Genomic DNA, 14,535 nt, shown 5'->3' on the forward strand with positions numbered 1-14,535 from the left:
AACTTTGTTTAAAAAAATTTCAGGTAGAGTATGTGGGCCTTTGCATGACCCATCACATGCCATCACATGAGAGGTTCAAAAGGAAGGTACCTGGCAGGAATGTGTGAGAATTTGTGCTGTCTTTAATTATTCTGCAACTACTTGAGAATAAACAAAATTACTTGGCTGATATTGTTCACAAATCTTTAAATAGTCATAAATGTAGCTAAAAATATACTAAAAATAATGTATTAAAATAAATCATACAGTCTGCATGTCACTGCGAATTAAACAACTGTTCATTTTGTCTAATGTATGGGATGCCCATGCAGACTGGGACTAATTCTTTCCTCTGTCACAGACTGACTAAGAAACTGAGCAGGTCACAGTGCAGTAGGAGTTGAGCTTAAATTAGGATGTATTCATTTTAAGGAGTGGTTTGACCAAATTCCGGTGCAGTGGAGAAAGAAGATGTTGTAGAGGATGATTCAGAATGGGTGTCCACCTTCAGTATCCCTTTTTGCATGAACTACATATAAACATTGGATTCTTGGTTTGGGTGGCTAAGTAAAAATGCTACTCTGATCTGCCATCTTGCAGTAATAAAGACAATAAATGTATGTAAGATGCAAATATGGTGCTTTCACAAAGCTAAAAAGCACAGTGATCTTTGAGAGGCAGATTTCCAATTTACAAAGTTAATTCTTAAATGAAGTATTCAGTTGTGTTACTCTTTACTTTGGGTTTATTCTAAACACCAGTCACTACTCAGATTTGAGAACTATTCGGTATCCATTTCTACTTTTTAGTAGAAGTATATAGAAATTTTAAGAACTGCATCCTGAATTTTGTAGTGGTGTTTTAACTGCACGTAACTAGCTTAACATACTTGTAATGTTGGTAGGGGTGTTACACACACAGACACACACAGAGAGAGAGAAATATGTCTGTATAGAAATAAACATAAAATGAAGCTTCTTTAATTTTTTATTGTAAAAGAATAGTTTGGGTTATGTTTCTAGAATATGTTCATAAAAATTTTTTATTGTAAAAAAATAGTTTGGGGTTATGTTTCTAGAATATGTTCATAAACAGCATTCCAGTTTTGTCTTCATTAGAAAAAACTGATATACCTCCATCTGATCTCCTGAAGGTAGTTGTATTTTTAGTCTAGATATTCTTCTCAGTTTGAGGAAATGTATATATTAGCAAAATATTAGCAAGCAGCAGAAAGATGATTTTAAAAGTCAGAATCACTTTTGTGGTATTAATTTTAAAGTGAGAAGTGACAGAAGAGAAAACAGAAAGCTATTTCCTTGTAGGATGGAATTGCTGACAGTGAAAGTGTAGTTCAGTAAGGCAGGAACTCAACACTAGAGTACCAAGAATTTTTACCAGCTTACTATCTTGAAAGTGGAATCAGAATATCACATTGGAAGTCAACATATTCACATTACAGTCTTTAATGCTGAAAGTATAGAATTGAAAGGAACAAAAGTGTTTCTTAATGATTGAAGCTATTTATGTGGTACTAATCCCTTACTGTTTGCTAGGTTTCGGTGGTTGCATGAAGGATGTTAAATTTACACGAGGTGCTGTCGTTAACTTGGCATCTGTGTCCAGCAGTGCTGTCAGAGTCAATCTGGACGGATGCCTATCAACTGACAGTGCTGTTAACTGCAGGGGAAATGACTCCATCCTAGTGTACCGAGGAAAAGAGCAGAGTGTTTATGAGCGTGGTCTACAACCATTTACAGGTAGTGCACTGGTTCCTTAAATAAAACATATTATTTTCATTTCATTCTGTATTAATGTATTGCCATGTTCAGTGTTTTCTTTTTTCTTTTATTTTATTTTTTGAATCTTTTACCTACTCTATATTTTCTGTTATTTGAAGAATACCTCTACCGGGTGGTTGCCTTAAATGAAGGAGGGTCAGTATCTAGTGCATGGAGCCGCATTCGTACGAGAGAATCAGGTAAATATAATTTTAAGATTTACTTATTCCCACTTTTCATTAGCTATCTAATGTCAGGTTGGAGGTGTTCAAGAACTGTCTGGACATAATTGTGTGCTCTAGAATGATCCTGCTTGAGCAGGGAGGTTGGACCAGACAACCCACTGTGGTCCTTTCCAACCTTACCCATTCTGTGACACTGTGGAGACAATCCCACTACAACAATTTTGAGCAGTGCACATTGTGTTTCTGGAGAAGCAAAACTGCTTAATGCTTTGAACAGGTACCAAAGTACAGTCGTCAGTTATGAAGTATTCAGGTAAGTATTTTCTTCACGTAATTCAAGGTATTTTCTGAAGATGCATCAGATTATGTAGTTAGGTGAGAGCAAAGGGTGTTAAAGGGTTGAACTGCATTAACTGAGTAAGTACAGCCATGCATTGAGTTGTGTTCATATGTGCATATCTAACCTCATGTTACATGAGTAGGCTGGAGTAAGTAAATCTGTATTTTCCTATATTTAGCTTAAGGATACAAAATTGGGTGTAGAGAAGGGTAATGCTGGGGTAGTAGACACAAGCTGTGGAAGATGAGAGGCCATGTAGTTGCTGGGGACAAGAGGATCTTGTGAAAGTTTCCTTTTTTAAATGACCCACACATGGGTATGCTGCTCGGTGCTGCTGAATGAGGATTCTTTTAACAAGTAGTACACAGAATACGTGTGAAAATGTGGCAATATTTACTAGAAAAGCAGCATGTGGCTTGTGGAGAGGGTTTCAAAGTAGGAGCATAATACCTGCTGAGCGTTAAAGATCAAATTTTTCATATGTCTTATGTAGAAAATGAAAAAAAACTTTTCTGCATGGTGTTTTTGCAAACTTCATCAAGCCTGTAAGTTTTTGAAGATTTACAATTCTACATGTTTTATTCAGCCAACTTGCTTTCTTTTTCAAATTGAAGCCTAATTGCATTTCATCAATTCTTTTGAGAATTCTTTTGAGAATTCTTTTGATGCGAGTAATTCAGTGTATGATCTTAAAAAATTGTGTGATACCTGCATAAATATTGGACTTGCAAATGCATTCTTATGCAACTTGCTGTCATAATTTTGTGTGCCACCCAGAAGGGACAATATATATGCATATTTTCATATCAACTGTCTGACAACTGTAAGGTTTGCCACAAATTTATATTTGCAAGCTGACCACAGCATTGAGCAGTCCATGTTCCCTGGGGCTGGAGAATAATTGCACTATTTAATTATTTTTGAGTTGGTTTTGTTATATCCCTTATGAGAAGACCATCTGCTGTATAGTACCTTACCTTGCCCTGTGATACACTTCATAACTAATAAAATCAATATATTACTGTAGTAATGGAAGCTTTCTCGGAGCATCACATTCTTGCTTTACACAAGAATCACAACTTCCAGGTATTTTTGTACATTCCATGCTGGTACTCATAAAAACAAGGCTGCATTTATATTTAATGAAACTAAACAATAAAATTGCTAAAAAAATAGGTTATTTGATGGTGAGCAAAGTGAATGATCATCAGCAGGGCTAGGGAGTCCACATGCATTTACAGCAAACTCATCATCCATCATCCTGCCATAGTGTTCCTTGGGTCTTTCCTCTGCATCCCTTGTGCAGTCATCTGTGATGAAGCTGTTACTGGCCAGAACTTTACTTGGTATAATAATATCTAAGAAATAGGTAAAGGTTATAGAAAATGGAAATGACTTTCCAGTTCTTTAAAATATTTTCATTTTCCTTTATCATTTTTATCTTTTTTTTTTTCTTTTTATAATATGGAATGATCAGAAGCAAAGGATTTTGCAAAACTGCCTTAAAAATCTCTGCTTTGCCTCAAGACACTCGCATGGCATTGTGGAAATAGGAAAATAATTTGAAGAGCTTTAATTTTTTGAAGGACTTCCATAAATGAGAATGCATATTTTTATAAATTTTTCATAGGTGTGGCATTCTGTAGCATAGACACACAACAGATAAGTATCAAACTCTTCTCTGTTGCAGTACTGTCTTGCATCATTTAGTTGTATGGTTACAAAGCCTGAGCTTCTTAGCTACATACAATCCACCTCCTCTCTTTGTGAGTGATGCTTAAATATGTTTGATACAGGAAATGTTTTTGGAAAATTGCAACAAGACAAGAAGGAATGTTATGTAGATGGAGTTTTGATGGTTTTGAAATATAGCTTAAACTGAATAGCTCAAGATGTGCAGTCATATTAAATCAATGCTGAAAAGTTACAACTCTAATAAATTGTATTTATGCTAATGGTTGAGTCTGATTTACTGCAGCCATTAAAAGTGAAGAATAGGGGCAATAGTCTCCTTAAAACTGCCATTTTCTCTATTTTCTATTTTATCCTTCTACAGTTCCACAAAATGTGCCAACTCCCTCAAGAGTTCACAGTATAAATGGTTACAGCATTGAGGTCACCTGGGACAAACCAGCTGGGGTCATAGGTGTAATTGAGAAGTACATTTTGAAAGCATATGAAGCGGATGGTCCCCATGTACCCATCACTAGTGCTGAGCTTGCTGATGCTAGTATGCTCACAGGTAAATGTTGTTAAGTACCATTTTTTAGGCAAATCTAATAGCACAGGATGCTTATTTCTCCTTTTGTTGATATATAAAATACTACTTGTCTCATTTTGTGTATACACAGCATAGATAATGTTTGGAAGGGTAATTATTTGTGTCATAGCAATGTACAGACTTCAAAGAACAATAGAAATTAAGATACAACACAAATTCTAAAAAGCGATTTGATTTAAGGTCTGTCTTCCTGACCTCTTGATGATTTGTGGGAAAATGCTTTTTTGGTTTTTTTTTTGTTTAGTACATGTGATTCTTCTAACTCCTATGTTATTCAATCCAGTTCACCTAAATTAACTCTGATTGGGGGTCCCACACTATACTATTTGACCTGATGTATGAAAGCACTTGATATACTTGCCTAATTTTGATCATACAAACCTAACTGATTTCAGTAGGAACTAGCATGCATTAGTGTTAATCAGATGCTATGGTTGATACCACTGGGATGTGGAGGTAAGTTATTATGGAATGAAGGAATCTGGGGCTTTGGGTTTATGGAGTTTGGTTGCTGTTGAGCTGTGAGTTGTGGACAGGAACTATAGGAACCATTGCTCATCAACTGTTTCCTGGAGTCTAGGTCTTTTTACCCATGGGATGCAGGTTTTTTTAGAAAGAAATGCTGGACATATGGATTAAATAGCTTATTCACTGCTGACGGTCAGAACCAAAATGTTGTTTAAATTGGTTGGCATTGTGCCATGATTATGTGGCATAGTTATGCAAAAGTCTAAACCTGGCTGGACAAGTAAGAGATAATCAAGAGGTTATCTGCATTCAGCTTACAGGAGGTAGAAGGAGGCATATATTTATAATAATGGAGACCATAAATGGATTCTGGTTCTTTAGTCTATTACAGCAGAGAGCTGTTGAATAACGCCAAGTAAAATCATGGAATCATACAATACTACATTTCAAGGGAGCTCATGGAAGGGTCCAGCCTTTCTTGGTAAAAGCACAGTCTAGACAAGATGGCCCAGCGCCCTGTCCAGCTGAATCTTAAAAGTGTCCAGTTTTGGGGAATACACCACTTCACTGGGAACGTTTAGTCCAATGGCTGATTGCTCACACTGGAAACATTTTTCCTCTTGTGTCCAATTGGAATCTCCCCAGGAGTAACTTGTACCCATTACCCTTCATCTTTTCCTCGTTAGTCCTTGTGAAAAGGGAGTCTCCATCTTCTCTGTAGCCACTCTTTAAATACTGGAACACAGTGATATGGTCTTCTTTTCTCAAGGCTGAACAAACTGAATTCTCTCAGCCTTTCCTCACATGGCAGGCTTCCCAGTTCTTTAATCATCTTGTGGCCCTTTTCTGGACCTTCTCCAGCCTGTCCACATCTTTTTTGCACAGCGGGGACCAAATCTGAACACAGTGTTCCAGGTGTGACCTGACAAGCACTGAGTAGAGTGGGATAATGGCTTCTTTAATCTCTGCTGGTGATGTCCTTGTTGATGCAACCCAGCATCATGTTGGCTTTCTTTGTCACAGCAGCACGCTGTCCACTCGTATGACCCAAAGTACTTAAGAATGGCTGTATTCAATCAATATATTGATCTCTGTGACAATGTCAGATTATAGATGCTTAGGAAGAAAGTGTAGGAAATGTGCTAAGCATAGAGTGAGTCTTCCTGTTAATACAAATTCAGCTGGTTGGTTCTGGAATTCCTCAGCTGAAAGCTGCATCTGGACTGTCATGCTTAATGGTCTGTGGTAGAATTGTCTTTCTCTTCTTTTATTTTCATAGTACATTTATAATTTTGGCTTCTGCAGCTGGCTGTGGCACTGAGTTTTCCAATTCAGTTTTGTGTGTGTAAGGAGTGCGTCCTCTTGTTTTTCCTAACTGGTGGCCAATAGTTTAATTATTTATTTTCCAATTTTGGCATTGCATGAAATAGATAGTTCATGTCCTCATGGTGAGGTCAGAGCTGAGAAAAATGAAAATTAAATCACCAATTTTTAAGTTATTTTACCTTTGTCCCTTGATTTCAGTAAAGCCTACACATATGCACAAGTTAATAGTCAATGAGAACTGGTTACCCACAAAAGTGAGACTGCCAAAAAAAATGTGTCTTTCCCCGCTAAATTATCTTTCCTCACAGTGGGATCACTGGTGAAGAAACTCTGGTATTTTTCCATGCCTTCCTTCAAATTTGCACCCTTGTCAAGCCTAGGCACTGCTTAATCTGTTGCTTGCCAATGTATCTGAGGGCACTGGTAACCCTCTTTGTCTTATTTTTTCCCTTGCAGCTTTTTAGGCCCATGTGTTCTGTTTTGGTTTATACTGAAACTGTAAATTCTTTTGAAAAATTACAGTAGGGTTCAGAGTTATAATTGGAGCACAGTAACAAAAAGTTATGAATAGCATTACTCATTTCCCAGAAGGCTGCCCTGAGTGTGTCAAATTCAGAAGAACCTGTTGTACCTTTGTCAAGAAGAAAAGCTGAGCAAAATATTAAAGTAGGTCTTTAAATGATCATAATCCCGGTCTCAAATGCCTATTTCTGACTCTTCAGAAACCAAAATCCTTCAAAATCTGACCCTTGCAATCTTCAAAATGTCAAACTGTTTTTTCACTTTCACCTAAGAAAGGAATATTCAGCAGATTTAAATCCTTAACATGAGGTTCTGACTGATGAACTAGGAGTTTATTGGATAAGGTGATATATTTCAACATAGTGTTCAGTATTTGTATTCTAGGATGAGAGTATAAAGTTAGAGTGCAAATTCTGGGGATTCAAGGAGTTCTCTGCTGGCCCATCTGGCCTTCAAAAAGGCATGTAGTAACATTAATACACTTTGGATACAGCTGGTCACATTCACAGAGTAATAAGGAAAGTACACGGTCATTGCATCAAAGAATTTTTTCCCAAAGTCTGTGTTGCTTTCCTCTGCATTCCAGTGCATTCCACAAGCTGACATCAAAATTTGAAACATAAATCAGAATCAGTATTTAAACAAATGAAAGAACCTTTAGAACACAGTTTCAGTGTGGTTTGTGAGCTGCTCTTTCTTCTACTGTCCTTTGGAATCCTGAATATCACAGGATCATTGGGGTTGGAAGGGACCTCTTGAGAACATCTAGTCCATTCCCCCAGCTCAAGGAAGGTCAGCTGGAGCAGGTTTTCCAGGACCATTTCCAGTCAGGTTTTGAATATCTCCACACATGGAGAAATACCTCTGTGGGAAGCCTGTTGCAGTATTTGACCATCCTTGCAGTAAAAAGGTGGTTTCACATGTTCAGGTGGAATTTCATTTTCTCTCCAAGGAAATGTAACAGCACCAAGCCTTATCGAGCTCAAGAAGCTGTCAGACACATGGTGTGATTTTTAGGGTTGTCCTGTGCAGAGCCAGGAGTAGGATTCGATGATCACAGAATATTTAGGTTGGAAAAGACTTCTGAGATCATCATGACCCATGATCCTTGTGGGTTCTCTCCTACTCAGGATATTCAATGATTCATGTATTTTAATTTTTTCCCATTGACACTTGTCCTGTCACTGGGCACTACTTAGAAGTGTCTAGCTGCTTCTTCTTTGTTCCCTCCCATCAGGTATTTATGCACATTGATAGGTCACCCTCAGCCTTCTCTTTCCTGAACTGATCCCAGCTTTCTCAGCCTCTCCTCATAAGAGACATTCTCCAGTCCATTTGTCATCTTAGTGGCTGTTTTGTATCATCCATGAACTTGCTGAGGGTTCACACTTCTCCCATCATCAGGGCCATTAATGAAGATATTGAATACTACTTGCCTCAGTATCATCCTCTGGGGTACACACCAGCTGTCTTGCCTCTAACCAGATTTTGTGCCATTGGTCTCAATCCTCTCATGCTTTTCAGATTGCTTTCATTGTAGAATTCAGGAGATTGACAAACTTCTAAATTTCAGGCTCCCAGTTATGGGCAGTGAAGAACGCTAATGAAACCTGCACATAACATTCAAATAAAATATTCTGCAAAAGAATTCACAAACAATTGGCATTTCTCTTACAGATTTCTCTTTCAAGTTTGTATGGCTTTGTAGTTCATCTCACCTGTGCCATTGCCACAATAGCCAAGGGCTGATGTTGTGGCTGCACACATGGTAATGAGCAAAGTGTCAACAGCTTCCCCACTGAATGCCCATGGATGCCATTCCATCCTTCTTGTGACACGTTTGTAATTACTTTTCACCTTTTAGTCTTTTGTACTTGGCAGGTGAATATCTCAGGAAAAGTAAATTTAATGATTTAATATGGTTAATCAAAGTGTCTGGGCTGCGCCTTGGCTTGAAGGTGCTCTAGCTAGGGAGTCTCTCAGAAGAGGAGACAGGGCCACCTGCCCATGACGCATTAGCCAGAGCTGGACAGAGGGGCCACAGGGCTGGGGGAAGCTCATTGCCAGGCTGGCAAATGCCCATGCTTGAGGAAGTGCCACTGGCTGAGAGATTCTCCTGCTCAGGGAGAGCTCTGCCAGGCCTTAGCCAGCACTGCCTAAGCAGCCTGTGGCTCTGTGACTGACCTCTGCACCCTGATTATTGCCACTGACAGAGTTTAGGATTCACTCTCTGAGGTGGCTCTTAGAAAATGCTGTTTACTTTGTGCTTCTTTGATCTGTGTGAAGCCTTTAAGCACTTTAACACAGATGGGGAGTTTACCACATGAAACTGTTGATGAATTACTTGGATAATGCTTTCATGCACTTGAAATTACTTGAAAGCTCTTGGTTTGCACAAATGTTTTGCACTCAAAACATTCCCATGCTACAGTTGATCAGATTTTTGTAAATTTTTATGAAAGGATTGCAAACCAACTGATTTAAAAGTAAGTAGGGCCAGAGCACTAGGAGGACTTCCAAATCCCTACTCCAAGTGGAGACAAATATCTAATGTCCTAAAACATTTCATTTAAATACAAAGAGCCGTAACACACTAAACAGGTGTTGGTATATTTAGCATATATTTGCTTGCAACTAATGTTTAAAGTAATAAAAGCTGAAACTTTGTATTGAAAACATAGCTTTCAAGAGCTGCTTCATCAGGTGCTGTCAAATGGTTACTATTTTCTGGTAAATTATTTCTCATGATCATAACTTTGTAGAAGTAACCTTTGGTCAGAAGCACAGATAGATGACAGAGGATGTCTGAATGTTTCCCAGAATAATGAGAGCATGTGCTTTATAGTGCCATGCCTCAGCATATACACATCCTTCCCACATGAAGGGGTGTCATGCCCTGAGATCCATGTAATGATAAGGGCTGTGGTGCTCATTGTTGGCCTGTTTTGTCCCTTTAGTGTTGCAATGAGATTTGGTGTCTCTGTCTTGCTCATCCACCTGTAGTCACATCTCTCTGGGTGGGAGGAGCTGAAGGAGCATACCAAAAGCTGCACCCCAGCCTCTGCTCAGATCCTGTCTGGCTGCAGCAGCAAATGTAACATTGGGTAGATGATAGACTTGTCTATGCCCATTAGGTTTCTGTGAGTTGCCAGGTGGTGCTTGAGCTCCTAATGACTCTAAGTCAGAGTGGCAGAATGTAGACTCTCATCTCCTTTCATTTAGCAGACTAGTGGCATATTTTTCAGTATGTGAATTTAAAGACATAAATTTTATTAATATTCTGCAATATTAAGATTCAAACTTGGTTGAGTTTAGACCTTAATGAATCTTGCTTACAGTCCAATGCTATTGTGTAAATTTATTCATACAAAATGCAAATTGTTTGATTAAATGAACCTGGACATTTTATTAAAATTACATCAACTCTTAGCTACATACCAATGATTTTATTAATAAAAAGAAGTCAACTTCTTAATGCTTGTCAGGACAGAAAAGGTTATTAATATGCTTTTATAGACATATTTTTAAAAGGTTGCAAAAAAGTTAACAGTATTTCTTTCTGCAAACTTTTGGAGTTAATCGTACTGCAGAAAATGAGCAATGATGAAAGTGTTTGGAGTGATCAAGGGTAACATAGTGATACATATTACAGAACCAGTATTTTCTGTGGTTAATTATTGTACTGTTGGGCTAAGGTTTTCTGCAAATTGAAGTGGCCAGAGAGTTTTCCTGTGTGATGGGGAATGTAGCAGGTTTCTTTGGACCACTGCAACCTAAATTTCATCTTCAAGGCCAGTGGAGCTTGTGTATGGTTTGTTATGAAATTTTTTTTTGTTGGGAAAAAAAAGGGTCTTCCAAGCCACCTAAATTCAATAACTAAAACTTTTGTTTGTTCTTATAAGCCAAAGGGTTGGAATAGGTGTCCTTAGGTTCAGTAATTCTTCAACATTTCATGACTCATACTATACTTATGTTAGAAGATCTTTAAAAATGCAGATGTATGCGACAGATTGATGTGCATGGGCTTTCAGTTCAGAAATGCATATGTAGAAGACACATGTACTTAAACAGGTTTTGCTACAATCTGTCAAAAACATAAAGTCAGTTAAGGACTTCCTTTTCTGATCGGTGGACTGTGATTAAGTGTACTGTGGCAATGATGCATCTCGACACACAAGTGACTTTGTTAGACAGATGCTGTATGACCTCAGGCATTCAAGTTAGCTAAATAGTCTTTAGGTTTGGGGAGGGCAGATTTGGTAGTTTTTGTTTTTAAAGCTTAAACAAGAATTAAGGTAAATCTATAAAGTCAAGCGTTGTTTCAATTCTAATTTCAAAAGAGGTCCTTATGAAGTAGAGTGTTAAGGAGGAAAAAAATGGAAAAATCTGGCAATGAGAGGTCCCTTTGGCAAAAAAATACACTCAGCTTGTGAAACAAATGGGATTTGTGTGGTAAGCTCAGTTGGGAATCTTAGTATCCAGTAGCAAAGCTGAGTTTTTGGGTTGCATATGAAAGTAATGCCTGGTTATGATTCAAATTAGCTAAATTTACCTCTAAAAAAATTTGAAGTTGCCTTTCAAAGTAGTCCTCTTTCACCATCTTACCTGAATGCATTTTTTTTGGAAGTGAGGAAAACATTAGTATTTCTGTTACATCTGTAATATTAAGTAGCTTTTTTTTGTGTGCGATGTCTGTGTAGGTGAAGGGTTTTGTTTTCATGGGAAGGCTCCATCAATATATTTTAAAAGCCCCACCTTGATTTATATTTGATTAACTGATTCATTATGCAGAATAGAAGCTCTACAAGTTGCCATAAGCAAGCGTGTCTTTTCATCTCTGAAGACCTGGTGGAGTTTTGAAGCAACTTCATGAAACAGTAGGATGACAGATTGGAACAGTGGGGCAGCTGTGGTGATAAAACTCTTTTAACTAGAGGAAATTGCTGTAGTACTGTAACTGCCTTTGAATCTATTTCGCAGTTTTTGTGAAAGGAATATTAGCCTTCCTACCTTAGTGGTAAACCTTTTTCTTTTTATTTTTCATTGATGAGAAGTACTACTTTTCTACTCAGAATCTGCTAGAATGCTGTGGAATCTGGTTGTGCTGCCTAAATGTATGAGATCTCCCTTTTAGAGGTACTGAACAAAAGAAATGTCTGTTTTATGGAGAAGTGGAGGGAAGAAGCTGGATATTTAATCTTCTAATATACTGCATGCATTAGAATGATGGAGTGGATGCAAAGATGCAACTAACTGACTAGTCCACATATCTGTTTTACCATAAATTCATTGTTGACCCTTTTCTGTTGTCCATGTCATGTTATTATCTTTTATGTTCTAGAATGAACCTAGGGTTTTCTCATTGACCCAGCTCTAAACTTCAACTCTCAATATTGCAAATAATTGAAGACCATTTAAATAAAAGTATAGAGAATTAAATACTACGTTTGCATATAAAGCAGGCTTAATGTTCTAGGTATGATTCCAGATCACTCTTTTAGACTATTAACTTTATGTTCATATTTAACAAATGAGATTATTCAGTTTCACGGGGTCACTGTGTCAAAATGTCTGTGTTAGAACTTTATTTATTTCCAAAGGTTCCTTGGGCAGATAGGAGTGGTGTGTTAGAATTATGCAGCATTTCTACTTCCTCATGTGGATTTTAAGGCTTTGAACATAGTCTGTGATGTAAATTTTGAGTCTAGGTAGATTCAGCTGCTCTGTAGTGGCAGGCTGAATGAAAGGGACTCATATCTCAAATGTGGGAGACTGACCCTCTTAAATATTGGTGAGGTCTCTAACTGTCTCCTGATCAAGGTGACAATTTATCTACTTCTCTACTGTTAGCATTAATAGAATATATGGAAGTGTGGCCAAAATATTGTTAGAATCCCATCTTTGGAAGCCTGATGGAGTTAGATCAGCAATTATTTGGTATAGACAAGGGATGCCTGTCTGAGAGTGTGATAATTGAGGAGTTAGGGAAAGTTTTTTAAAGCTGTCAGCCAACTTCATTGGATCATTGGCTATTTTTTTAGTGCAAAATTTATTTTGCTGTGCTATAAATTAATTCACGTGTATCAGTGGTGATCTTTGCTATGGGACTGCTGACTTCGTATTTTAACATAGTCAGGCACTGAGTGTAAATTTCACTGCCTGACTGAAAGTGCAGAGGAAATGAGTGGGTAATGAGAGCAGAGCAGCCAGTTCTTTAATTGAATTAAAAGCCGGGTGACACCAATGCAGACACCTGTCCAATTACAGACAGGCCAAGGTGTTTACCATTGCTGTACAAGCGATTTGAAGATGACAGAAATCTTTCCGCCCACAGATTAACATAATGAAGGAGAACAGATTACAGTGGATGCTGGCCAAACACATAGGATGGCAGCTGAGAAAAAGTAGTTTGCTGAAGTATGTAAATAAAATCTGTGCACTTTCTATTGCCTACCTATGCAGCACATCTGTTTCTTTGTTGAAAGAAAATAGTGCAAGAGTACACGGGAATTAAAACCATTAATTAGGAAACAAAAAAAATTATTGTTTAAGTTGCTGCCTGTGCTGACTGAATTTTTTAACATGAGCCTCCTGTTTCAAGAGGATTTGTTTTGGATTTTATTTGTTTGGATTTTATTTGTTTGTTTTCCAAAGTCTCACTGCCCTTTATAAATCTGCGTATGCAATGTGCACTCTGTTGTGCTGCAGGTGCTTTATATAAAACCTTTCTACTTTGTCAAAAGTAAACCAAACAGCCCAATCCAAACCTTCTACAGCTACAGGCATCTTTCTGGATATGTGCTGCTGCAGCTCAGTGCCTGAAGACATTGGTGATCACACAGAATGTCTTCCATCAGGAAATGCAAGGAGCATTAATTCACTGCATCATAAGAAGAGTGCGAAATGTACAAATAAAACTCAAGTGCTTCCTAAAGCACAGCAGAGTGAATAAAGAGATGGCATACACATTATTACACCATGCTCCTCTTAACCAAGAACTTGCAAATGTTCAGAATTAGGGGATTTGGTTTCTCCTTGTGTTTATTTGCAGAAGGTAATCCCAACAGTACCTTTTATAGTTTTCTGTGTTTAACCCTCTGTGATCTGGAAGTAAGTGGTTTGCGCTAAGTCTTATGCAAAAAAAAAAAAAAAAAGGTGCTTTTTTGGACAAATGGAATTTCTGTGCTGAAGAATTTACTGTAGACTCCAATACTACTGCTTTACAGGGATAGTAATGCCTAAAGGAGGCATACAAGAAAGCTGGAAAGGAACTTCTTGGAAGGCTGTGTAGTGATAGAACAAGGCCTAATGGCTTTAAACTGAAAGAGGACAGGTTTAGATTAGATATTGGGAAGATATTCTTTACTGTGGGGATGGTGAGGCACTGGAATATGTTGCCCAGAGAAGCTGCAGATGTCCTATACTGGTATGTGTCAAAAGCCAGATTGGATGGGGCTCGGAGCAACCTGCTCTAGTGAAAAGTGTTCCTACCCATGGCAGGAGTTGGAACTAGATGATCTTTAAGGTCCATTCCAACCCAAACCACTCAAGTAAAATATTATTTCTTGTTTTCTGATTTTTGAAGGCTCTTAAAAATATTTCTCTTCTGTCACAGGAAGATTACAGGGACATTTTCTTAGCTGGTGGCTGACACGG

General features: G+C 37.9%; 1 protein-coding gene across 1 annotated transcript in view; it reads left to right on the forward strand.

The window, feature by feature from the left end:
* The window catches only part of USH2A (Usher syndrome 2A (autosomal recessive, mild)), a gene marked incomplete at both ends in the record, with an annotated part of 237,604 nt that overhangs the window by 90,622 nt on the left and 132,447 nt on the right, over positions 1-14,535 (forward strand). Inside the window, 3 exons of the mRNA XM_009070392.1 lie at positions 1,533-1,736; positions 1,877-1,957; positions 4,339-4,524. Coding sequence (XP_009068640.1) covers positions 1,533-1,736; positions 1,877-1,957; positions 4,339-4,524 — 471 coding nt within the window. The remainder of the gene's footprint in view (positions 1-1,532; positions 1,737-1,876; positions 1,958-4,338; positions 4,525-14,535) is intronic.

The sequence above is a fragment of the Acanthisitta chloris genome, unplaced genomic scaffold, assembly GCF_000695815.1.
Source record: "Acanthisitta chloris isolate BGI_N310 unplaced genomic scaffold, ASM69581v1 scaffold82, whole genome shotgun sequence".
NCBI lineage: Eukaryota > Metazoa > Chordata > Aves > Passeriformes > Acanthisittidae > Acanthisitta > Acanthisitta chloris.